This window comes from Galeopterus variegatus, unplaced genomic scaffold (genome assembly GCF_000696425.1).
Source record: "Galeopterus variegatus unplaced genomic scaffold, G_variegatus-3.0.2 Scaffold893, whole genome shotgun sequence".
Taxonomy (NCBI): Eukaryota; Metazoa; Chordata; class Mammalia; order Dermoptera; family Cynocephalidae; genus Galeopterus; species Galeopterus variegatus.
In genome coordinates, this window is record NW_007727004.1 from 343,023 (window position 1) to 343,921 (window position 899).

An 899-nucleotide genomic window follows, 5' to 3' on the forward strand; every position below is an offset into this window, starting at 1 on the left:
GCTCCCTGATAAGAAGGCAAGGGAGTAACAATCTTAGAATTTTACGCTAATCAAATTTAAAAAGTATTGGTACTTAAAGAGTCATATACTTGTATCCCCAAGATTCACTTAAAACTGAGTTGCTGGATATGCAAGATTTTGCATTTTGTGTGCTTGTGTGTGTGTATATGCTAAAATCATTTTGATTTTGGGAAAATCTGTTGATAAATACATTGGGATAAATTATTTTTCCCTTTCAGAGAGGATTAAATACTAAATTACAAATTGCCATTCTGACTGGATGTTTTATGCGTTAGGATATTTAATGGCTTGAAAACATCTTTTATCCTGCCTAAAATTTTAATGTTGATCTACCTATGAATATCTGTGTTGCAAAGTTGACCATTTTGAAATTTAAGGCAATATTTATCTTTTTGGATATTGTCTCACTATTTTGATTGCAAAAGTATGTTAGAGAAAACCTAATTTACATATGACCTTCATGTTAATATTTCTCAACCAGCAGATATTTATTTTATCTAATTGTTATTTCATTTTCTTTTTCAATGCCAGGGATTTTTGCCGTCAGGATGAAAAGTGTGATTATTACTTTAGTGTGGATGCAGATGTTGTTTTGACAAATCCAAGGACTTTAAAAATTTTGATTGAACAAAACAGGTACAGGCTAAGATTCAATATCCATTTATTATTAAAATGGTAATAATTTTCCACATCTATGTGGACACACTGTAATTACTTCTTTATCTTTCATTAATTGAGGGAACTTACATTAAGTTATTTTCTATACCTTAAAAAATGCCAATTCTAATTAATTACTTATCTTTAAAAGGAGTTATGTAGAAATCAACTTGATGACAGCTAGAAGTATTTAATATTAGTTACAATCACAAATGTGATGT

At 29.1% G+C, this 899-nt stretch overlaps 1 protein-coding gene across 1 annotated transcript in view; it reads left to right on the forward strand.

Annotated features, from left to right (window-relative positions):
- Positions 1-899, forward strand: part of PLOD2 (procollagen-lysine, 2-oxoglutarate 5-dioxygenase 2) — an 87,926-nt gene that overhangs the window by 66,782 nt on the left and 20,245 nt on the right. Inside the window, exon 11 of the mRNA XM_008573260.1 lies at positions 553-657. Coding sequence (XP_008571482.1) covers positions 553-657 — 105 coding nt within the window. The remainder of the gene's footprint in view (positions 1-552; positions 658-899) is intronic.